The sequence below is a fragment of the Dasypus novemcinctus genome, chromosome 8 (genome assembly GCF_030445035.2).
Source record: "Dasypus novemcinctus isolate mDasNov1 chromosome 8, mDasNov1.1.hap2, whole genome shotgun sequence".
Taxonomy (NCBI): Eukaryota; Metazoa; Chordata; class Mammalia; order Cingulata; family Dasypodidae; genus Dasypus; species Dasypus novemcinctus.
The window spans coordinates 82,967,437-82,992,335 of NC_080680.1; the positions used below are offsets into that span (position 1 = coordinate 82,967,437).

The following is a 24,899-nucleotide window of genomic DNA, read 5'->3' on the forward strand; positions in this document are numbered from 1 at the left end:
GTCTTCTAGTTCATTTCTTAATTTTGTGCTTTGCTTATCTTGTGAAGTAAAAACATTGGTAGTTGTGGAGAATATTTTATCTTGCTTCATATTTGGGGAAGGTATGAAAAAAATTCTGTAATTTAAATACTTTAGCCCATTATACAGGTTTACTTGGCATTCAGGACTGTGTATGTGGGTTTGAGTCCATTTAACAGCCAGATTCCCCAATGATGAAATTACAGGGGGACTCCCAAGGTCATCTAGCATATTATTATTTACCTAGGGACTGATACTTTAAAATATCTATTTCTTCCTCCCACATTTTTGTTAATCTCTTACTAAATGTTATGTTTCAAACAATGTAACATGTGCAGTGCTTATCAGTGAGAACATGAGATTTATTTTTATTAGATAAGTTGTAGGTTTACAAAAAAATCATGCATAAAATACAGAATTCCCATATACCGGGCACTCATTTGGTGCATTTAATGTACCACATGATGAAAGAACTTTTTTTTTTTTTTCCAATTTTTAGGAAGTACTGGGGATTTAACCCAGGACTTCGTACATGGGAATCAGGTGCTCAACCATGGAGTTATATCCATTCCCCAATGAGAGTTGGTTTTTTGTTTGTTTCTTTCTTTTTAGGAGGTACCAGGTTCTAACCTTGGACTTCACACATGGCAAGCAGACAATCAACCATTTGAGCAACATCCACTCCCCTGAAAGAACATCTTTATAATTGTACTATTAACAATAGTCCATAGTTTACACTGGGGTTCACTGTTTATGTTGTACAGGTCTTTGTACAGGTTTCTTTTGTTCGTTTTAAATTTTTACTTAGTAACATATATACAACCTAACATTTTCTCCTTTTAGCCATATTCAAATATATAATTTCAGTGCTGTTAATTATATTCTCAGTGCCGTGCTTCCATCACCACTATCCATTGCCAAAACTTTTCCATAAACTTAAATAGAAACTCTCTATAATTTTAAGCATTAACTTCCCATTCCCTGCCGCCACCCCAGCCTCTGGTAAAACCCATATTCTAGTTTCTGTCTCTGTGGTTTTGCTTAGTCTAATTATTTCATGTCAGTGAGATCACACAATATTTGCCCTTTTGTGTCTGGATTAATTCATTCAACATATATTCAGGGTTCATACATGTTGTCACATGTATCAGAACTTCATTCCTTTTTATGGCTGAATACTATTGAATTTCTTATCTTGCAAAGGCTGTAGAATTTCACAAAATCCTGAAAATGATATTAGAGAACATGTCAAATTATATATAAAATCATTGACAAATAAGGATCTCACAGAGTTAGTTACCAATTAAAGAAAAGTAAATGACAGAACAATTACATAATAGACACTTTAAAGAATTATTTGACTATCTCATAGGACTAAGGAAAGACTCTTGGGAAAACTGATAAAGTTCTTGAATATTTATTTATCAATGACCCATTTTTTGATTGTACTACAAAATGCAAATATGAAGGAACAGTGTCATAGTCTGCTATCAGAATTTTACTGGAAATATGTGAAAGAAAAGAATGAAAAAAGATGTGAAGAAAGAATGAAAACCTTTCATACGTTTTTGTTCTAAGAATTTGTATGTAAATTAAAGAGTTTATTTTCATGATTTTTAGTTGAAGTTTTTATAAATATTAGGTCTCAGTAACACTTTCATTTGTACAATGAAATGTTGGTACTTGTTTTAAGAGAATTCACTTTCTACTGCCTTTATTCCTTACCAGTTTTTCTCAGCTAATGAAGACCTCAGTTTATTCAGAAATCAATTTATCCAGAGATGTTAGAGTTATATGTCAGAGATTAATGGGAGGACATTTGAACAAGTTCTGTGATTCAAAGACTCATAGATTTCAGTGTGTATGAAGCAGTATTTCCTGTTTGTTAGGAACTGTGGGATTATAAATATTTTCTAATTATTAACGTATTAGGCTACAGTTGAGTTTTAATTTGAGAGGATTGGGCTACATCTCCAAGGACTTGTCTAACATTTTACATTATTTGTATCTGCTTGCTTTTGGATAAAAATTGTCATAGGTGCATAGATCTCCTATCTGTATTCTTAATTTTCTATAATTTATAAACTTTATCAGTGATTCTACAATACTAAAATTTTCAACAGGCAATTCATTTGTGGCAAAAAGAAAAAAACCCAAGTCAGAGTATTGAAATTTTTATTAAGCTAAATGTATTCAATTCAAAATAAGTAGCTTTTATTCCAAGATTATATATTTTCTATTTGGTATTAAAAATATCCTTCCATGCAACAATGATAGTTTTTTAATTTTTTTTAATGGCCTTAATGATAAAATTGAAACTGGTCACCAAAATCATTTTATTTTATTTTTAATTAAAATTAAAGAGTTTGGGAATCATGTGGTATATATGTACGATGGAATATTATTCAGCCATAAAGAGGAATGAAGTTCTCATACATGCAGCAACATAGATGAACCTTGAAGACATCAAGTACAAATATAGTATGTATCACTAATATGAAATAATTAGAATAAACAAACTCACAGAGATAGAATCTAGAATATAGGTTACCAGGATATGGGAATTAGGGAGTTAAGGTTTAAAATGTACAGTGTTTCTGTTTGGAAATGTTTTGATAATGATCCGTGGTGATGATAGCACAATATTGTGAACATAATTAACAACACACTGGGGAGGCGGATTTGGATCAACAGATAGAGCATCCGCCCTACCACATAGGAGGTCCAGGGTTCAAACCCAGGGCCTCCTGACCCCTGTGATGAGATGGTTGCACTGCACGCAAGGAGTGCTGTGCCACACAGGGGTGTCCCCTGCATAGGGGAGCCCCATGCGCAAGGAGTGCACCCTGTAAGGAGAGCCACCCAGTGCGAAAAAAGTGCATCCTGCCCAGGACTGGCACCGCACACACGGAGAGCTGACGCAGCAAGATGATGCAACAAAAAGAGACACAGATTCTCGATTTCTCTGACAAGAATACAAGCAAACACAGAAGAACACACAGCTCATGGACACAGAGAACAGACAACTTGGGAGGGGATGAAGGGGAGAGAAACAAATCTTAAAAAAAAAAACCAACAAGCCTTTACCCTCATTGCGCCCTGAGAGTAAGATGGGTCACCAGGCAGCGCTACTGGAGCCATCCGCGAAAATTTAGCCAGGGTTCCTGCCCTTGCCGGGTCTGCTCAAACCAACATGGTCTGATCCAGAAATACGGTCTCAGTATGTGCCGCCAGTGTTTCTGTCAGTATGTGAAGGATATAGGTTTCATCAAGTTGGACTAATTTTCCCTGAATGGACTGTCCAGGACATCTTCCTGACTAAAACTATGCTAGTTCTTTGTATATAAAATAAAAGTGAAAAACCTGGGAAAAAACAAAACAAAAACAAACCACACTGAATGACATATTTGAAATGTAGTTAAAAGGAGAAATATTAGGTATAGTATAAATGGTACTAGAATAAATGTTTTTTAAAAATCTATGAAACTGTACAACACAGTGAACCCTAGGTTAAACCATGGGCTGTAGTTAATACAATTATAAAAATGTGCTTTCATCAATTGTAATAAATGTACTACACCAATATAAAGTGTTAACTAACAATAGGGTGGTATATGGGAAACCTGTATTTTTATGTATGATTGCTCTATAAACCCATGACCTCTCTAATGGAAAAAAGAAAAAATAGAGTTTGGGGAGCTAACTATCTCATAGATCCTATCTAATCATAACACTCTCTTTCTTAAAACCTTTCAGTTTTTAAGCAAGATATATAACCCCACTACAACAGTATAACCCCACTGGGATTTTGAATCCATATGTGCATTAATTATTTTTTGTCCACTACATAAAATATCATAGTTACATGTATTTTTAAAAAATATTTCAAATGTATGAAGATGCTCTCATGATGATGAATTAATTTTAAAATTTGGACTTCTAAATTTCTAGTAACCTTTTGTCATATATTTTACTCAATCATAATTGTCAGGTGTGAAAGTCAAACTTCTTTTTATTTAAAAAACTTCATCAGTAAAGGCAAATCTTAAGGGGGAAAATAGATTTGGCAATACAAGAATGAAAATTTTGATATATTAAAAAATATAAACCACAGTGAAAGATAAAAGTATATGGGGAAATTATGTGCAATATACTGTATTTGAAACACTGACATATATTGTCTTTAATTTATAAAGATATTTTAGAAACTCAATAATAACAATACTGCAATTGAAAAATCAGCAAAGGACATGAATTTCACAAAAGAAATATAATCTGCCAAAAGGCCAATTTTACTAAAAATAAAAGTTTCAATTTAAGAAAGATGATATTTTACCTAGCACTTGGCAGAATTATTTTTTAAATCTGTGTGACAAAGGTTCAAGAGATGGATAGTCTTCCAGCTGATGATGGAACTATATATTGCGATGTCCTTTCGGAGGACAATGTGATTATATGTATCAAAAGCCCTTTATTTTTACTTACCAGTACATTTTTTTAGGAATGTACTTAGAATAATAAATAGGGATGTGGTCAATATTTAGTGGTAAAGATGTTCATCATAGTGTTATATAATAAAAACAAAAATTGGAAGAAATCTAAATGTCCAACAATTGTATATCACTTTTAAAAAGAAAAAAATTGCATATCAATTTAAAATGCAAAAAGTTGTATGGATATATGTTTCATCTGTGCAATAATAGTCTTCAACCATTCAAAATTATTTTGTAGATCTTTAATGTAGAGTTATAAATCTTTAATGACATGGCGAAATGTTTATTGGACAATACTAGGTTTAAAATACAGAAATTAAGCTATGCATTAATAACTGGTTCTTTTGGTGATGGATTTTTTTCCATTTTAAGAAATTTTCAATAGAAATATATTTTATAGTTAAAAAATAGTTATTGGCAATCATTGTAGAATATATCCATGGTGTGTTCCTCACTTGTTTCTACTTTCCCAGCCATAGAAAAGTTCTGCTGCTGCTGCTATTCAGAATATACCATGCCCTTACATGCCTCTGTAACCTTGGCCTTTTAGAGAATTCATGCTTGCTTATATTTTATTTTTTAAATTGTGTTTAGAGTAGTCAAAGGTTTTACAGAGAAATCATGCAGAAAGTACAGAGTTCACATATTATCCCCTCTTAAACCGTTTCTGCCATTAACATTTTGATTAGTGTGCTCTCTTTCTGCTTATCTTTTAAGTCAGTTCACATGATACCATGAAGTCTTCCCTAATCACCCTCTTTTCTTTGCTTAACCCACATAATTATTTTGTATAATTATTTATAATGTCTTTTCCAGTAGGCAGTGAATTCCTGCCTCATTCATTAACTTAATAAATATTTATTGAGTGTGTGTTATGTGCCAGGCATTGTGTTGAGTATTACAGATTTAACTACAAACTAAATAGACAGATTCCTCTTGCCTAAAAGGAGTTAATATTTTATAAAGTTGTTCCTTACACATTTGAAGTTAAATGTTATGATAGAAGTGTTTTTTCCTCCCCGAGATGGTTCCCTCATCTGTTTGCTCATTTCTGCTTGTTTTTTGTTTTTCTTTAAGAGGCACTGGGAACAGAACTCGGGACCTCCCATGTAGGAGGCATGTGCTCAACTGCTTGAGCCATTCTGCCCCCAATAGAAGTGTTTTGATAGTTTTCATGATCGATAGATCTTCCTCAGGCTAATCTAAGGCTTCCTGGAGGAGAGGACATCTGAGCTGAATATTTTTTAAAAAGCAAGAGTTAACTAGATCAAAGGGAAGGAGAGAGGATGTTTCAAGTAGCAGAAACAGCCTATACAAAAGCCTGGAGTTTTCAAACTAAAAGTTTCAGGAAGGTCTTTATGGTGTTTGTGGATATTGGGGCTGATCTCTGATAGAAAAGAACTATATATGATTTTGTCTTGGAAGAGTCTCCAGAATTCATTTCTTCTGCAAGAGGTAAAGAAGTTATATTTAACAACATATATTAGAGAAAAATATTCTAATGTTGGATTAGACAGAAATTCAAGTGTGAATGGTAGATTTATTATTTTTTAAGTATTTGTGTAAAATATCTTATCATTAAAGGTTGAGAAATTAGTGTAAAACAATAGTCTGAATAGATAGTATTTAAATTAAGCCTATTTTGTAATCTTGACCAATCCTAATAAAATGTTACTAAGTGAGATTATTTGGAGAATGCCCTTGGATTAATAGATAGCAATTTGAATAGCAATTTTTATATATGAATGTGTCCTTATTAGAAAGAGGTGTTACTTGTAGCAAAATAAACATTTCTAATAATTTTGAACCCTTCATGGTTAATATGATTCCTCAGCATTCAAATCTTCAAAATCTCCTCTATCACCAATTAAATTGCTCCTCACCATTTATGTTTCCTATAAAAATTCTAAAGCTCTTTTCTTTCCCTCTAGCGCTTCTCCAAACACCTACTCCTGTTTCCAGTTCCAAGTAAAAATCAGTAATGTAAAGCGAATGGATCAAATAGCAGTGTGGTCCTCATTAAATCATAGTTCCCTCTGATTATATGAATTATACTTAGTATTTATTATATATCAGAATCACTGGGTATGTACAGTAAGTTTGTAGTGCTTTTTATTTTCTTTCTTTCTTGATTAGGCAATATAGAAATTGTTTCTTTAATTAAGTTTTCTTTAATAAGAGATTAAATAAACCAGTTTTTCTTTTCTCCTTTTTTAGATTTCTTGATAACCGGCTATTCGCTACCTGCTCAGATGACACTACAATAGCACTATGGGATCTGAGAAAATTGAACACTAAAGTATGCACTTTACATGGTCACACTAGCTGGGTGAAGAACATCGAATATGATACTAATACAAGACTCTTAGTAACATCAGGATTTGATGGAAATGTCATTATTTGGGACACTAACAGGTTTGTGACTAGGAGACCATGTTAGGATTATGAACACACAAAAAATGTTTTAACAATGATAAACAAATTCAATATTCTGCCCTAGCTTTGGAAATTATTTAGGTGAAAGAAATTGGCTTTGGGAAAAATAATCAAAGAGTGACTGCATTTTTTGTATCTTGCATTTAGTTATATATTACAGATTTTAAAAACTGGGGAGAATTATGTAGAAAAGAGACCAAGCAGTATAGGTAAAGATGAAAACTGTTTATAAAATCAGTTTCCTGGATTTAAGGAATAAAACAAAACATATTTTTACTTCCTTTGTGGAACTGAAATGTTTTCACTTTGTTCCTTCAATTCTATTTATTTTGTAATTTTTGTTCTTTGTTTTCATGCATTAAAAAAAGTGGTTCTTAATTGGGTAGTACCGATTTTGGGGGATGATTGGAAATAGTGTTTGGGGCCATTTTGGTTGTCATAATGATGAGAGAAGAGGGGAGAATTTCTACTGGCATTTAGTGGGGAAGCATTTAGCACATAGGACAGTTTGTATAATGAAACAATTATTCTATCTAAAGTGCCACTAATGCCTCTGTTAGAAACCTTTCAATAAAATGCCTCCTTATTGAGAAAGTGATTATTTAAAAAGTTGAAATTTGAAAATAATTAAAATATACATATTAGCTGTGGTGAAGCAATAATATAGTAACACACCAGGTCAATTCTGAAATATTTCAGGTCTTATTTAAAAAGAGGGGCTATTCATAGTGAAAGAGTTCTAACTATGCGTATTCTTTGAGAGAAGTAGAGAACTATTGATTACTTTCAACTAAAACAAGCATACCTTTTAAAATTTAGAAATTTATTTTTTTAATTTAGAAATTAAAATTATAATAGGAATATCAATAGCTTCCAGTTTATTAGAAGGTTAAAAAGCTAATAAAGTGAGCAGATGTGGCTCAAGTGGTTGCCCACCTTCCACCTGAAAGGACCCGTTTTCGGTTCCCTGTGCCTCCTAAAAAAACAAAAACAAACAAAAAGCAAAACAAATGGGAAAAAAGCCACAACAACTCAGGGAAGCCAGTGTTGCTCAGTGTTGAGCTCTGGCTTCCCACATATGAGGTCCTGAGTTCAATCCCCAGGTCCCAGTACCTCAAAAAAAATTTAAAAACCTAATAAAACATGATCAATCCAATAGAAGCAGAGAACAGGAAAAAGAATCATTAAAATAAAAAAGCCAGATCAATAAAGAAGTACAAAAATATGATAGACATATATTCCATATATCAATTCAGATAATAATAAATGTATATGGACTAAACTGCTAGCTAAAAGATAGTGTTAGATTGGATGAAAAAAAGAAAAGAGGGAAGCAGATTTGGCCCAATGGATAGAGCATCCGCCTACCACATGGGAGGTCCAAGGTTCAAACCCAGGGTCTCCTGACCCGTGTGATGAGCTGACCCGTGTGCATTGCTGATGCGCTCGAGGAGTGCCCTGCCATGCAGGGGTGTCCCCGGCGTAGGGGAGCCCCATGCACAAGGAGTACGTCCCTTAAGAAGAGCCGTCCAGCACGAAAAAAGCGCAACTTGCCCAGGAATGGCACCACATACACGGAGAGCTGACGCAGCAAGATGACACAACAAAACGAGACATGGATTCACAGTGCTGCTAACAAGAATACAAGCAGATCCAGAAGATCACACAGCAAATGGACACAAAGCAGACAACTGGGGGCAGGGGAAGGGAAGAGAAATACATTTTTAAAAATTAAAAAAAAGAAGCTCGACATTCTTCATAAATGACACACCTAAAACATACAAACCCAGAAAGGTTAAAAGTAAAAGGATGGAAAAACATAATAGGCAAATTCAAACCAAAAGAAAACAGTTATATGTACATTAATAGCTAACATAGGGAAGCAGATGTGGTTCAAGTGATAAGGCCCTCTGCCTACCATATGGGAGGACCTGGGTTCCATCCCTGGGACCTCCTGGTGGAAAAAAAAAGAAAGCGTGCCTGCGTGGCGAGCTGAATACCCTTGGGGGTCCCCGCACAGGGAGCTGAGTGCCCATGTGGCGAGCCAAGTGCCCACATGAGTGCCCCCATGGCGAGCCGAGTGCCCATGCAAGTGAGTCATGCAACAATATGATGATGCAACAAAAGACAGACAAAGGAGAGAGTCAAGGTGAAGCACAGGAGAGACTAGGAACTGCAATTGACAGGGACCCTCTCTCCACATCAGAGGTCTCCAAGATCAAATCCCAGTGAATCCTAGAGGAGAAAGATGAGAAGAGAAGACAAAAAGAGAAATAAATACAGAAGACCACATAGCTAATGGACACAGCAAAAACAGCAGGGCAGGGGAGGGGAAGGGAAAAAAATGTATAGAATGTAAGGCAAAATGCACTAATTTTTTTTAAAAGGTACAATTTTAAAAGGGTAATTTCACTAGAACATAAAAGAATTCTTATTTTGTATGTACCTAAAAACACATCTTAAAAGGAAAAAGCAAAAATGAACAGAATTATAAGAAAAAAGTAAAAAGTCCTCATCTTAATGGAGGATATTAACACCAGTCTCATTTACTAATAGATAAAATAGACAAGAATTAGTAAGACTAGAGGATCTTAATGTGATTAATAAATTTGGTTTATTAAGCGTATTTAGAACTGTGCTCCCAACAAATAGTGAATACATCCGCTGAATCAAATTTAGAATGTGCGTAAAAATTGACCATGTACTGGACCATAATGTAGGTCTCAAGAAATATTGAAGAATTGTTATTATACAGATATTTTTCCTGACCACAGTACAATTTAGTTAACACAGGTAGCTAAAAATTCCCATGTTTGGAGATTTAAATCTCACTTTTAAATAATTCATGGTTCAAAGAAGAAATCAGAGAGAGGTTAGAAGATAGGTTGAAAATTAATGAAGTAAGCATCTTAATCAAGAAATTGGAAAGGGAACAAAAGAATTATAATCCCAGTGAGATTAGATGCATGGAAATGATAGAGATAAAAGCAGAAATTAACAGACTTGAAAAAAGTACAATAATAAAGATATTGTAAAAGCCTTATCTTTGAAAAAATTGAGTAAGCAATTCTTTAATAAGATGCATCAAGAGAATAAGAGAGAAGGCACAAATAAGTAATATTAGCAATGAAAAAGGAGACATAAAAATATAACTTAGAGTAAAATGACGACCAGTTTTATTACAAATACTTCAAAATTTTGATGAAATTGACAAATTACTCAAAAAGTACACCTTAGCAAAACTGACCAAGGAAGCAATAGAAAACCTGAAGTAGACCTGTTACCAGAACTAGTATTTTACCCATATGCTGAAGTGGTTATTAAAGACTGAACTTCTTCCATACTAATTGATAAATAGCAGATGCCTCCCTCAAGATCATCCCATGATCCAGTAGGTAAAGCCCCAATTACATAGTAGAGTTACTCTAGGATTTTGCTCCAGCATTGCCATCCATCCACATCAATCCTGACTAGCCAGTGCTTATATAGTGCTGATTATTTAAATATTCTGAAATCACCCCTAACATAACCATTAGCATAATGAAAACAATGTATTATAACGTATCTGCTAGTAAAACAGCAGGCTTGTCGGTTTTATATTGCAAGAAACAAAACATTTTATTAAACTATTCCAATTTCAGTAAAAGAGGGAATTCTTACCTCATTTGTGAAGTGAATATGATCTTATTACCTTAGCTCAACAAGAATAATATTAGTAGGAAAAAAATGAAAGGCCAATTTGTAATATGATATAAATGCAAATATTCTAAATAAAATATTAGGAAATTGAATTTTGTACTAATCAAAATATTACCAAGTTGGGTTTATTCAGAAATGAAAAGATGGTTTATCAATTGAAAATCTATCAATATGCTTTATCATATTAACAGATGAAATCCATATGATTATTTTAGTCAAGCAATAAAAAGCATTGAATAATATTCAACATTCAGTCATAATTAAAAATTAAAAAGGGGACATCATTACCAACCATATAGAATTAAAGGATTGTAAGGTAATTTATGAACAACTTTATGCCAACAAATTAGACAACATAGATGAAATTAATTCCTAGAGAGACCTAAGTTACTGAAACTGACTAAAGAATAAATAGAAAATCTATAGATTTACAGACTTATTGCTAGTAAAGAAATTGAACTGGTAATTTAAAAATCTCCCCACAATGAAGAACCCAGTCCCAGATGGCTTCACTGATGAATCCGACCAAACATTAACAGAATAAGTAGTCCCTCATTAACTCGTCTAGAGAATAGGAGAGAACATTTCCCAACTTATTCTGTGAAGCTAGTATAACCCCAACACCAATGCCAGACAAAGATATCATAAGAAAACTACAGACCAATATCCCTCAAGAATATTGACATAAAAATTCTCAACAAAATATTAGCAAACTGCGTCTAGCAACATATGTAAAGGAATATATGTCATGACCAAGTGTAATTCATCCTGGGAATGCAAGGTTGGTTTAACATCCAAAAAAAATGTAATACACCATATTAATAAAGTGCAAGACTATGTAATCATCTCAGTACATGCAGAAAAGCATTTACAAAATCCAGCACCTGTTCGTAATATAAGAGAATAGAAGAGAGCTTCCTCAGCCCTAAGAAGGGCGTCCATAAAAAACCTACATTTAAAATCATACTTAATATTGAAAGAATGAATGCATTCCCCCTAAGATTGGGAACAAGGCAAGGATATCTTATTTTTATCACATCTATTTAACATTGTACTGGTGGTATAACATTGTAGCAGAGGTACAATCAGGCAATAAAAAGAAATAAAATGTATCTGGATTGGAAAGGAAGGAGTAAAAGTGTTGTTATACCCGGAAGACAATGGTTCTGCATGTCTTAAGGAATCCACAAAAAACTAGAACTAATACAGAAGTTCAGCAAGGTCATAAGATACAGGATTAACATACAAAAATCAATTATAGGGGAGCAGCTATAGCTCAAGTGGTTGAGTGCCTGCTTCTCATGTACGAGGTCCCAGGTTTGATCCCCGGTACTTCCTGAAAAACAAACAAATGGAAAAGACCAACTCTCATTGGGGAGTGGGTATAGCTCAGTGATTGACCACCAGCTTCTCATGTATGAGGTCCTGGATTCAATCCCCAGTACCACCTTCAAAAAAAATCAGTTGTATTTTTATGTGTTAGCAATGAACAATCCAAAAAATGAGTTAAGCAATTTCATTCACAATAGCAGCAGAAAGAATAAAATACATAGAAAAAAACTTAACAAAAGTAATATAAAATTTGTACTCTAAATAAAGAGAGAGAAAAAAAATTTGTACTCTGAAATCCACAAAATATTTCTGAAAGAAATGAAAAAGATGTAAATAAATGGAGACACATTCCATGTTCGTGTCCTGGAAGATTTAATATTATTAAGTTGGCAGATTCTCTGCAAATTAGTTTGTAAATTCAACTCAATAAAATTCAAGCTTTTTTTTTTTGGCAGAAGTTATCAAGCTTATTCTAAAATTTATCTGGAAATGCAAAGAACCCAGAAGAGCCAAAACAGTCTTGAAAAAGAAGATAGTTAGAAGATTCACACATTCTAGTTTCAAAACTTAATGCAAAGCCATAGTAATCAAGATAGTGTGGTACTGGTATAAGGATATGCATATAAATCAATGGAGCAAAATGTTAAAGGGTCCAGAAATAAACCTTTAACATTTATGGTCTGATTTTTTACAATAGTGCCAAGGCAATTTGATGGAGAAAGGATAGTATTTTCAATAAATGGTGCTTGGGAGTTGGATAACCATGTGCAAAAAGGTGAAATTTAAACCGTTATCTCACATCATATGCAAAAATTAAGTGAATTTTGATGTAAATGTAAACAAAAACTGTGTAAGTCTCAGAAGGAAATGTGGAAGTTTCATGACCTTGAATTAGGGTAAGATTTAACTACAATACCAAAATCACAAGTGGTAGTAGAAAAAAATGACAAGTTTGAACTTCATTAATACTAAAAGCTTGTATTTCAAAAGACACTATTAAAGTGAAAAAAAAGCTGCATACTGGGAGAAATATTTATAAGCATATCAGATAAAGCACTTGAATCCAGAGTATATAAAAAAAACTTTACAACTCAATTATACCTAAGTAGACCAATTAAAAGCAGCCAAAATATTGGAGTACATATTTCATCAAAGAGGATACACAAATGACCAATAAAGACATGAAAAGATGCCTGACATTGTTAGTCATTATGGAAATGCAAATCAAAACCACAGTGAGATATTACTTCATACTCAATTTAAAAGACAATAACAAGTATTGGCTAACAGGTGGAGAAGCTGAAACCCTCCAATTGATGGTAGGAATGTAAAATGGTACAGCCACTTTTTAAAAGTTTGGCAGTTTCTTAAAATGTTGAACAGAGTTAGCATATGATCCAGCAATTCCACTCCTAGGTATCTGCCCAAGAGAAATGAAGACTTATATCCACACAGCAACTTATACATGAATGTTTATAGTAACATTCATAATAGCCAAAAAAATTGAACCAATTCAAATATTCATCAACTGGTGAACAGATAAACAAAATGTGGTATGTCTGTCCAATAGCAAACCATTTGGCAATAAAAAGGGATTCAGAAGGTAGAGTGACAAGTTGAGATTATTTTATGAATTGCAAAAAGAGAAAGATTATATTTGTAAACTATTCCTCTGGGTGTGATACCCTTTGATTATGTTCAGTTCAAAGGATTTAAGTTTACTTGATAAAATAAATTTAGGACTTTTGATTCGACCTTGTCAATAGGATGTCACTCAGATTGAGTCCCCACCCCCTTGGTGTGCTAATATAAATGGATACTCACTCAAGAAGATACATGGGAAGAGAGAGAGCTCCATAGATGCCAGAGGAGAGAACTTTGTCATGTGAGATAAGGAAAAAAGCTCAAACAGCTAAAGCCCTGGGGAGAGATGAGCCATTTGCCTCACAGCCTACAGAGGAGAGCCCAGACAGAGATCAGCGACCATCTGGCTTCTACATGTGGCAAATGACTTTGTTGAGAAAGCAATCTTGAGTTGGGCTCTTTAGGGCCTTGTAACTATAAGCTTTTACCCCAAGTAAATACCCTTTATAAAAGTCAACATCTTTCTGGTACTTTACATCAGCACCTCCTTGGCAAACTAATACAAGTATGATATATTTTACAACTTGTAAAGTAATGAACAAAGAGAAATAATGGGATTAAAAACAGGTGAGGAATTTATCAAAAAACAAATAAAGAACTAGGCAGATATCATGGTCAGGCTATTGTGTCAGCTTGGCCAGGTAATTACGCCCAGTTGTTTGGTCAAGCAAGCACTGCCCTGACTGTAATACAAGGGCATTTATGTCTAGTCACCATTGACTCTACTGCAGTTGTGAATCATAGATAGCTGGTTATAATTACATCAGTCAGGAAGATTGCCATCAGCAATGATTGACGCTTAACCCAATCAGTTGAATCCCTTAGAAGGGGGAAGTGATTCCTGCATTGAGAGAGAATTTTCCAGCTCGTCTTCGGACAGCCAACATCTCCCAGAACTCATCAAGAACCTTCATTGGACTTCACTTGCCTACCTGCAGAACCTGGACTTTTGTATTCCCCACGGCTACGTAAGAGACTCTTATATAATTGCATACTATTGACAGATATCCCTTGTTGATTCTGTTTCCCTAGAGAACTCTAATACAGCAGGTTTGTAAAAGAACCACGTAGAACTTAAAAGAAGTAAAAAAAACAAAAAACAAAACTCTGGAAAATCCAAAAACATAAGATAGGTCAAAAGGTTAGACATGGCTGAAAAAATAAATACATTGTAAGTGAGAGATTGAAAACTGACCCAAAATGCAAAATAGAGAGATGGGGAAATAGAAATCATGAAAGGGCAGTTATGAGGTAAGGAGGGTTGAATGTGAATATCTCAGACATCTTGGAGCTCCAAAAGTTGAGAACAGAAAAAATGGGTAAGAGGCTATATTGGAATAATGGCTGAGAATTTTCCAAAATATATAAATAACATGAATCTTAAGCTTTAGAAAGTCAAATGAACCCCAGTAAAAATAAAACGAAATCCAAACTTACACATAGAGTGAAACTGCAATACTCCAAAAGAAAAGAAAAAAACATCTTGGAACAGCTGGGGTTGGGGGGAGATTGATTTTATCCAAATTAACAATAGCAGTCTTACAAATGGCCACAATGGGAACCAGAGCTCAGTGGAATATTATCTTCAATATGAAGAAAGAAGTAACTATCAACCTAAAGTTACATGCTCAGTTAAACATTATACAAAAAGAGTTGAATAAAGAGACCAAAATAAAGTGAGAGAATTTACCTTAACAAAGTCTTTCTTTAAAAAATCCTAGGAATATACTTTATCAAGAAAAACAAGGAAGGGTCAGAGATGAAAAAAGAAATAATGAGAAAAAATTTTGGTAGTTGTGTGTAAATTAAATATACATTGACTATAAGTTCTTGTTTGAGGGGTAAAAAAAATGACTATTCTAATAGTCATTTAAAATAATAAATAACTATATGAGCCATTATATTTATGATAACTACTTTTTCTTGGTTTGATTTCTTCCATAGGTGTACAGAAGATGGATGTCCACATAAGAAATTTTTTCACACACGTTTTCTCATGCGAATGAGATTAACACCAGATTGTTCCAAAATGTTGATCTCAACTTCCTCTGGATATCTTTTGATTTTGCATGATCTTGACTTAACCAAATCTTTAGAAGTAGGCAGCTATCCCATTTTGAGAGCAAGAAGAACTACATCAAATTCAGGTAAGCTTTCCTTTTTTTTTTTTATTAAAAAGGGGTTTCTAAAGAATCTCAAACATGGAGATGTTTTATATTTTCATTTAGAGATGATAGCAAGAAAAAGGGAAGAAAATTAAAAGGCATTTTTTTTAAATATCAGTGTTAGCTTTTTTTCAAAGAAGTATAATTATCTATATGTATCTGTCTTAGTTTGCCAAAGGGCTGTTGATGCAAAGTACCAGAAATGAGTTAACTTTTGTATTAGCCAAAGGGGTGCTGATGCAAAATACCAGAAGTCTGCTGGATGTTATAAAGGTATTTATTTGGGGTAGGAACTTATAGATACCAGGCCATAAAGCATAAGTTACTTTTCTTATGCTTTATGAAGTCTTTATGCTTTATGAAGTTTATTTTCACAGGTTGAAGCAAGATGGCTGCCGACGTCTGCGAGGGTTCAGGCTTCCTGGGTTCTTTCTGGGCTCGGGTTTCTCTCTTCCCAGGGCTTGCTTCTTCCTGGGCTCAGAGTTCCTCTCTTTCTGGGGCTTGCTTCCTTCCTCTATGTGCTTACTTCCCAGGGCTCCAGCTTAAGGCTTCAGCATCAAACTCTAACATCAAAACTCCAACATCAAAAATCCTTCAACTCTGTTCTTTGCCATGCCTTTTAGCTGTGAGTCCCCATACACCAAGGGGCCGGGACTCAATGCCCTACTGACATGGCCCAATCAAAGCCCTAATCATAATTTAATCATGCCCAGTATAGACCAGATTACAAACATAATCCAATATCTATTTTTGGAATTCATAACTATATCAAATTGCTATAGGAGACTTCTCTCTTTCCTCACAAATCTGCTTCTCGTATGTTTACTTCCTGGGGACTCAAATATCAAAACCCCAACTCCAGCTTTCTCTTCTGCCTTGTTTTCTGTGTAAGTCCCCACCCAAAGAGGGTGGGGATTTAACATCCTACTGACATGGCCCAATCAAAGCCTTAATCATTATTTAATCAAATAAACATGAAACCTCTGAATCCAATTCAATCTAATATGCCCAGAGGAATAGAGCAGCTCACAAACATAATCCAATATCTATTTTTGAAATTCATAACTATATCAAACTGCTACAGCTTTATAGTGGGATTTTATTTAGGGTAAAAGCTTACAGTTCTGAGACTGTGAAATGTCCAGATCAAAGCTCCATCAGAGATGTTTTTTCACCAAAGTCAACTACTGGTGATTTTGGTGTCCTGTCATGTGGTGAAGATGGTGGCAGATCTCTGCTGAGGTCCCTGCCTTCCCTTCCAGAATTTACCATCTCCCAGAGCTCAGTTGTGGGCAACCAGGCATAGAATTTGTCTTTTTCTGGGCCTCCTCTTTCAGTGTCAGGTGTTCTGCTTTCTTCCTGAGTTCATCTGTGGGCTATCAGGCATATGACTCATCTCTTCAGCCTTGAGCTTTTCCATGGGCCCAGCCTTTTGGGGTCTTTGTGCTTAAGCTTCGGCTGCTAGTGATCTTCAAGTCCTCTCTTACATGGCAGGATCAAAAACGTTAGATTCCCTTCTCTGTGTGTGTGTCTCAGTTTATATAAAGCTCCAGTAAGATGGCAGAGATCCTACCTGAGTCACGCCTCACTGGCACAGTTCAATTAAAAGGGCCCCATACCAAGAGGAATGGATTAGTTCAAGAACCTAATCTTTTTCTTTTTGGGATTCATAAAATAACTTCAAACTGTCAACAGTATATCTTACGTAATATTAATGTGTGCCTCTGCATCATAATGGTCTAGGAAGAACTGCTGACTCTCTCACATAATATTAATGTGTGCCTCTGCATCATGATGATCTAGGAAGAACTGCTGACTCTAAAACTATTTTCTTTTAGCTCTCTGCTAACCAGAGAATCTATTAGTACTTCTGAAATCATCACTACTTCAAAAATTAGTGATGACCTAAAGTAGTATCTGTCTATTTAAGTCCTCTTTGAGTCTAGCAGAGCTTTTAAATTATGGTTAATATGGATTTTTAGTTTTAAGTTCATACTATATTCTACACTTCCAGGCATCCAGACACAGGTAACTGGCACCTAAATCTTAACTCATGACCCACTAGCTACCCTCTTGCTAAAGCCCTCTCCCTTCTGTCATTGACTCTATTAGGCTTACATTATCTTGTGACTAGGCTCAGAAGAACTTAAGTACTATATTTTATCTACATTATGTGATAAAGGGGCTATATTTTATCTACCTTTAGGTTAAAGGGGGCTGGTCTGGAAACATACCCATCATTTATGCTCTTGTGTTTATCAACAAGAACCCAGAAAAAAAAACCTCAACAACACAAAATGTTCATAAATTGCTATTAAAAGGCAGCTTCAAATAGTTGAAATAATAATTTTCTCCTAAGTGCAAGAGAACCATTCTTTTTTTCCCATTTTTTTTTTATTAGTGAAGTTGCATTCTGCATAATGTGCAGAATTCCCATACATCATCCATCCACGAATACCTTACATTGTTGTGGGACATTTGTTACAGATTATGAAAGAACATGATCAGACTTTTACCACTAACTATAGTCAATAGTGTACACTTGGTATGTTTTTCCCATATATACCCTATTATTAATACTATGTATGATTATTGTACATTTGTTATATTTCAAGAGAGAACACTCTCATATTTGTACTGTTAACCACAGTCCATCTTCCACCACATGATTCACAATGTTATACAGTCCCATGCCTTGTACATTCTATCCAAAGTGTATATTCACTGGCTAAGAGGGCCATTCTTGATGACTCTTTGGGGAATGTATAGGAATAAGTGTACTATAGTTGCCCAATTTCAAAGCTAAAAGTAGAAATTTAAGTTTTATCAACTCAGTTGCAAGTGATTGCATAAATATGTGAGTATAATTGTTTTAAATTCTTTAAATTGCCTTTTTTTAGGTTAAACACTGATAACCATCTTTTTAGCTTAGTAAGAAATAGTGATTTAGAAGGTCTTGTTATACTTTTTTGACTCAAAAACAAAACAAAACAAAAAAGGTTTTTGTCTTCTAAGGGTCTGATATTACATAACATCAATTACAGGAAATTAGATAATAAGATTTACCCACAGATGTGTTGGGACCATTGTGATTTTCATCACAAAAATGTGATGAAATTGAGATTGCTATTTAAAGTAATAATATGAAGTTCAACTATCTGATACTCATTTTTCTACAGATTTCAATGTAAAGCATAGCATTGCATTTCAAAGGTAGTAGTCATGTAATTAATTTTAAAAATTATAATAGAGATTTTGATATGCTTTAAGAAGGATCCATTCATGTTCCTAGTAATGGGCCTGATGTTTGGACACTACTGTAGCATCCGTTTTCATTTTCATTGAGTTTCCTTGTTCCATTTCAGGACAGAAATAGTGGTTGGAACCCAAAATGCCCCTCTGTTCATTTCATTTTTCATTTTTATTTCACTTGCACTAATATTTAGTATAAAAGATTTTACTAAGAGTCTAGGCCTTAGAACACTTTAAAGAGATGTCCTGTCTTCCTCATTCTAGTTATAAGCCAGTTTTATGTGGACAAGAACTTAAGCACATTTCAGGTAGCTTTTTTTTTTTAATTGGATTTTTCTTTGAAGATACGTAGATCACAAAAAATGTTACATTAAAAAATATAAGAGGTTCCCATATACCCCGCACCGCCCCCCCCCACTCCTCCCACATCATCAACCCCTTTCGTCATTGTGGCACATTCATTGCATTTGGTAAATACATTTTGGAGGACTGCTGCACTGCATGGATTATAGTTTACATTGTAGTTTACACTCTCCCCCAGTCCATTCAGTGTGTTATGGCAGAATATATAATGTCCAGCATCTGTCCCTGCAGTATCATTTAGGACAACTCCAAGTCCCGAAAATGCCCCACATCACATCTCTCTTTCCCCTCTCCCTGCCCTCAGCAACTAGCATGGCCGCTGTCTCCACATCAGTGATACAATTTCTTACATTGCTAGAGGTGCAATATTTCTATAGTAGAATACCAGTAAGTCCACTCTAATCCATATTTTATACCTCCATCCTGAGGACCCTGAGATGGCAATGTCCACTCCACCTCTAAATCGAAACGGGGCTTAGATCTCACATGGTTGATGGATGTGATTCTCCTGCTTGCAGTTGTAGGCACTCTTTGTTCCCTGGTGTGGGGGTTAACAGTCTTCACCTCCCTGTTAGCTGACATGGGTAAGTCCAACAAATCAGAGAGTAGGAGTTGCACTCTGCTGAGGCTCAGGGATTCAAGTCTCCTTACTGTACACCAACCCCAGCGTCAACCACAGGTTCAGTAAAAGTGACATAAAGTACCATTCAAGCAGATAATTAAAAAGAGGAGACACTGTCAGAGTTATGCTAGATTTATGTCAGAACTTTTTGTATTTTCAAGATCTGACCACTTCATCAAGTTCATCTGGTCCTAGAGTTTCTGGCTCACCTTGTCCTCATAGTGATCCCAATTCATCTACTGAGAAACACATGTCACGAGCCTCTCAAAGAGAAGGTAAGTTAAAAGTTGAATTTTATAATCCTGTAACAGCGGATTCCTCCAAAAGCTTCTTCCCTTCCTCCCTCCCTTCCTCTCTCTTCTGTGATAACATTCAAATAGGTTACTTTGGTTTGGTTTTAATCCATAAAAATAAAAGCTAATAGAGATGAGGCCTTTCCTTATCCTGCAGTTACCATTTTCAAAACACTACTCAGAGTCTCTGGGTTTGGATATTTTTGTTGGTTTTATTTTCTGGACTTACTTTGGTCTGCTTTGGAGAGGAAGTAGTAAGGAAATGTAGATTCCAATCAAGGTTATTGTAAAAATTAAATGAAATTATGCCTGTGAAAATTCTTTATAAATTTAAGAGGATAAATTTATCAGGTACTTGTTAAAGTCGCCTGGTTCCAGCCCTCAAGGCTTTTTGCCCTCCCTTTTCTTTATCTGTGCAGTGTCTGACAGTGTCCGAGGGGATGTGGTCTAGCCTCTGGTTGTGGTCTAGCCTCTGGTTTGTTCAGTTATTTTCCCAGTCAATCTGGTAGAACTAGCTCCCTAACTTTTTTTTTTAAGATTTATTTATTTATTTATTTCTCTCCCCTTCCCCCCCACCCCGGTTGTCTGTTCTCTGTGTCTATTTGCTGCATCTTCTTTATCCGCTTCTGTTGTTGTCAGCGGCATGGGAATCTATTTCTTTTTGTTGCGTCATTTTGTTGTGTCAGCTCTCCGTGTGGGTGGCGCCATTCCTGGGCAGGCTGCATTTTCTTTTATGCTGGGCGGCTCTCCTTAAGGGGTGCGCTCCTTGTGCGTGGGGCTCCCCTATGTGGGGGACACCCCCACGTGGCAGGGCACTCCTTGCACCCATCAGCACTGTGCATGGGCCAGCTCCACACGGGTCAAGGAGGCCCGGAGTTTGAACCGCGGACCTCCCATGTGGTAGATGGATGCCCTAACCACAGGGCCAAGTCCACTGCCTAGCTCCCTAACTTATCCCTTCTACCTCCTATTTAAAATGCTTCCTACCTGTGCAAATTCCATCCATCTTCACTCTCCATACTAATCCACACTTAAACTCTTATAACATTTATTGTTTGTCCTCCTGTTTGTGGACCGGGTATTGATGGCCAGATATGTTTTGGTTGTATTTGTTTTTGTTTTTTTGTCATTTTGGCTTACCAAAATGGTAGGCAAGTTTCCTAGTCGATAGATAGGGCAGGTACTATACTTTAGACTTCAAAATTATGTTCTCTCTGGATAACATCATTTAGTAGGTGCTTAGTAAATGCATACTTGATGGTCTAGAATAACTACTTATGCCAGTAGTTTCATTTGAAAGCCTTTCTTAACCTGTAGCCTATCTACTTTTCTCTGGATGTTGAAGACTGTGATGTTTCACTTTAAGGTTAAAAATTTCTCCACTTGAATTTAAAGATTCAAGGCCAGAGGTATAACAGTTCTCCTTTGATTTGTAGCAGAAACTTTTTTCTTAGGTCCTACTTGTTCTCCTTCTGCTTTGGTCAAGGGAAACAAGGAAGGACTCCTAATCACAGGGAAAAATATTTAGTGATTAAGCAATCCACAAGAAAAATAAACTTAATTTAAGAAGAAAAGAGGGAAACGGACTTTGGCCCAGTGGTTAGGGCGTCCGTCTACCATATGGGAGGTCCGCGGTTCAAACCCCGGGCCTCCTTGACCCGTGTGGAGCTGGCCATGCGCAGCGCTGATGCGCGCAAGGAGTGCCATGCCACGCAAGGGTGTCCCCCGCGTGGGGGAGCCCCGCGCGCAAGGAGTGCGCCCGTGAGGAAAGCCGCCCAGCGTGAAAAGAAAGAGCAGCCTGCCCAGGAATGGCGCCGCCCACACTTCCCATGCCGCTGACAACAGAAGCGGACAAAGAAACAAGACGCAGCAAATAGACACCAAGAACAGACAGCCAGGGGAGGGGGGGAAATTAAATAAATAAATAAATCTTTAAAAAAAAAAAAAAGAAGAAGAAAAGAATAATTAACATGCTTGTTATTAACCAGTGGTAAACACAGAAAAAAATATACAGCAGTTTCATGTTATAGGCAGTTGGAAATGGAGGAAGACATGATGTGCAGGGAGCCTGGGCAGAGTAAGGAATAAAGTCAGAGAGGTGGAAAGAGAGGAATTAAGTTGGGAGAAAGTGGAATTTATAAGTGAAATTGCTCTAAAAGTTGGATATCCTGGGTCTTTCAGGTGTCAGTATGTTAGCACCATCCTTTGGCAGATAAAATAACTGTAGAGCAGAAGCTTTCAAACTTATTGTAGCATTAGATCTCTTTATTTTTCACATGAAATTTGCTGTGAATTTGTGGGGATGTAACATAAATATTAATAAAAGTGGAGCTGCTTTGGTTCAAGTGAAATTGGAAAGGCTTTTGACCATCCAGTATTCCCACCCATCTACATTCCAGGTTCCTTTTTGGTCCCCACTTTGCCAGCTCTAAGGAACTTCATGGAGCGCAGCTAGAAAACCACTAGTTAGCTATTTATATTTAGAATGGGTTTATTTTCTGCTTTTGTTACATGTTTCATTAATTCTTTGCATAGGGATTTGTTTTTCTATAAAATTGTTAAAGTTCAATCACATATAGAGTTATTTAGGTATAATTTGAGTTGTAACAATGTAATTTAGAGCTCACAAGTTTCTCCCAATGTTGCATTTAATCTAAAGGGAATCTTTAAAAAGATAATATATCTGCCCAAGAAACAATTCACAAAGAGTGTGACAGAAAGGAGTTCATTACCTTCAAAACAAAACATTTCACAAGGAAGTGTTACAATGACCCTACCCGTGGATCAGTCAAACCAAGACCCGAGGGAGGGAGCGGGAATGAAAGGGACAAGAGACACAAAGAATGGAGACAAGACAGGATTCTGATCAAGTCTCGTTTATTGAGGGTCAATCAGGGGTATTTATAGCCAGGGATGAATGAGGTTTCGAGCCACAGATCTGATTGGTCCACGTCACAGAGTCTTTTCGCGGACGTTTCAAAACAACCGTCTGCCGATGTGCAAGGAGGGAAAGACTTTCGCACTCTTTAGGGAGTGCCCAATCAGAGCCCGGGGGAGTGGCGTGAGAATAGAAACTTAATTACTATAGCGAGGATAGTAACTTAACTGGGTTAGGCATTATTTCACAAGATGGCTGCGGCTGATATTCGCACCAAAAGCGGCCTCCCATATTACAATATTTCTCTTGATATTAAATTTCTAAGTTGCTTTCTTTCAATGTATATGAAGAGAGGTTCTCTACATACCTGAGGGATATGACATATTCCCATTAGTAGCAGTGGTTTACTACAGCAGTCATTTTCATTGGGGACAAGGTAGAGTGAAATGGTCTCTTGTTTTGACATATCTCCATGTGAGATGTCCTTCCCCACCTCCAAAATTATAGACCCATTTGTTGTTTATAGTCCTGTCCTTAAGAACCTTGTACACATGATAGTCTTTAATGTATCTAAAGGCCGTTCTCATGGCACCAGGTCCTCTGAGATGAGAATGTTATCTTGTACTTTTCTAGATGTCCATAACTTTTATGTCCATAACTTTGATTCTTCCCTAAAGAGCTTTCTGAGATGTGGACTCAAATGAAAAGACCCTTAGTCAGCTTTTCATGCCTTAGCCCAAGGTCACTGGTGATTCCCGCTGCAAGAACTTGGATTCTTCAATTCTGCTCATACCTTTTCCCCATATCCCCATCCTCAAAGACACATTCAAAACCCATACATTGAAGGATATCATATTCTTTTACATGTGGTAGCGTAACGGGCAGACTAAAAAATGAAGGCATTGGAGGTGGGTGCCAGAAATCAAAGCTTTGTTGAACTGCCTTAGTCCTTTAATAATACAAATCTCTTTTTCTTTCATCTCAGGAATTTCACCACGAAATAGTCTTGAAGTCTTAACTCCTGAAGTTCCTGGTGAGAGAGACCGTGGAAACTGCATCACATCCTTACAGCTGCACCCAAAAGGCTGGGCCACTCTTCTTCGGTGCTCAAGCAACACTGATGATCAGGAGGTATGAGCAACAGAGTTCCACCTTCATTAGGGCCTGTTGAAGAAACTGTCAATGCCTTGTGTACAGACCTTAGGCTGATCACTGGACAGACTCACTGCCCACAAGGGCACACTGTCAGTGATCCCGCTTCTCAACTCTCCCAACTCTATCCTCTGTTGCTTCCTGCTATCTTTATCCTTTCAAACCTTTCTTCCTCTCTGCTTTGCTGGATAGGGCAAGCTGGAAATACTTTAAAAGTCATCATCAGCTAAGATTATACCCGGCTTCTTAGTTCTTCTGCCTCCTTCATCTCACCCTAAAACAACAACAACAACAACAACAACAACAACAAAAACCTTATCTAGTAAACATAGAACTGAGATGTTTCTGAATTGATTGAATTGTGGAGTTTTGCTATATGCCAATTGAGTATTACAAGTTTTTCTTTTTAAAAGCCAGGGGAAGTTCTAGGAAAGGAAGGGGCTCATCTGATCATTAGGGTAGAAAGTTTTAAATGATTTTATGATTGTCATCACTCTAGAAAGCAGGAATCATCTGAGGATCTCATTGACTCACTGAAAGGAAAGAAGAAAA

The 24,899-nt window shown here is 36.0% G+C and overlaps 1 protein-coding gene across 1 annotated transcript in view; it reads left to right on the forward strand.

The window, feature by feature from the left end:
* The window catches only part of DCAF10 (DDB1 and CUL4 associated factor 10), a 57,754-nt gene that overhangs the window by 22,299 nt on the left and 10,556 nt on the right, over nt 1-24,899 (forward strand). Inside the window, exons 3-6 of the mRNA XM_058302095.1 lie at nt 6,729-6,926; nt 15,567-15,769; nt 20,186-20,299; nt 24,181-24,326. Of these exons, the coding sequence (XP_058158078.1) occupies nt 6,729-6,926; nt 15,567-15,769; nt 20,186-20,299; nt 24,181-24,326 (661 nt within the window). The remainder of the gene's footprint in view (nt 1-6,728; nt 6,927-15,566; nt 15,770-20,185; nt 20,300-24,180; nt 24,327-24,899) is intronic.